This window comes from Pundamilia nyererei, unplaced genomic scaffold (assembly GCF_000239375.1).
Source record: "Pundamilia nyererei isolate P.nyererei 1_Seehausen unplaced genomic scaffold, PunNye1.0 scaffold00043, whole genome shotgun sequence".
Taxonomy (NCBI): Eukaryota; Metazoa; Chordata; class Actinopteri; order Cichliformes; family Cichlidae; genus Pundamilia; species Pundamilia nyererei.
Genome location: NW_005187444.1, coordinates 1,281,252 through 1,282,476, shown reverse-complemented (window position 1 = coordinate 1,282,476; position 1,225 = coordinate 1,281,252). Strand labels below are relative to the sequence as shown.

Below are 1,225 nucleotides of genomic sequence, written 5' to 3'. Positions count from 1 at the left end.
TTTGTGAGTGAGGGTCAGAGTTATAGGTGATCCAAGCATCAGATCGGTGCATCCTCATACCACAGCTCTGCTCTCTCAACACATAAAGAAACATAAGAGAAGACTGACCTTTGTGATACCGAGGACGATGTCTATGGATGTGGTCAACGGGTTAATGGAGCCCACCAGCTTACAGCCCACTACTTGAGGGAGAGTCAGAGATATTGGTTGGCCCAGCATTATGGCTTCAGACTCAATTCCCCCGACTCCTGAGAGAGAAATATGGTAAAAATTGTAGAGTTTTTATCTTAATTTTTATTTCCCTTTCTGTCTGCACCAGCGAAAAAAACTCTTCTGATGTTAAAAAGCTCCGGTCAATATTTCCTATAAGGGCGCAGCGTCAATATTGTGAGTGAAAAGTGTGGATATGGATGTTCTTTTAGTGTTTTTAGTTACATTTGTAACTACATTTAGTTACAAAAATTGTTTCACATTGAATACGTCTCTGCATGTCTTTTCTCAGCAGTGCACACACATAGAACAACTTTTATTTTTTAAGTGTGTTACATTATTGTCTGAATCCTACTTTACACACATGGTACATTAATAATTTCTTTCTGTGCATATGGATCACAATCTGACAGAAAATATTTTGTCTTCTTCTTCTGCACAACTGTCAACTGAGATTTGAGAAGATTTAAAGTTTACACAGTGGAACAGTCTAGAATAAAGCAACACTCCTCTAAATCCTCCTAAACAGTCAGATCACACACAGTCTTCAGCAGTTCCTTACAGACGACGTTCAACTTTTTTTAATCTGAAACATCGCAATGTTTCTAAAACACAGTGCATGCATAAAAACACACACTTACACTTGATTATTTAGGTTAGCATGTTGCTATATCCCTTAATGCATCTGCTCATTTTTTACCTGCTAATTTGTGCTGCTTTCATTAGTATGCTGGTCATTACCTAAACGAACTGACTGCTTCTGTTTTATGTAAATCAGTGCATCATCAGCTGCAGAATTTTACCCTCCCATCGGCACATGGCTACGATTACAACATCATACCAGTTTGACCTGCTTGCAAAACCTAATCTTTATATAATTTATTATCTTTATATTATTCATTAATCATTTCTCTAAGGGAGAGTCTCCATGGGCTTTCTCAGCCAAAATATTACACGGTGAAGGATCAGGTTTAAACCATCTAAGTCAGCGGTCCCCAACCCCCGGGCCTCGGAC

General features: G+C 38.6%; 1 protein-coding gene across 1 annotated transcript in view; it reads right to left on the bottom strand.

The window, feature by feature from the left end:
* The window catches only part of ireb2 (iron-responsive element binding protein 2), an 18,692-nt gene that overhangs the window by 10,067 nt on the left and 7,400 nt on the right, over window positions 1-1,225 (bottom strand). The window contains exon 8 of the mRNA XM_005731427.2: window positions 109-248. Coding sequence (XP_005731484.1) covers window positions 109-248 — 140 coding nt within the window. The remainder of the gene's footprint in view (window positions 1-108; window positions 249-1,225) is intronic.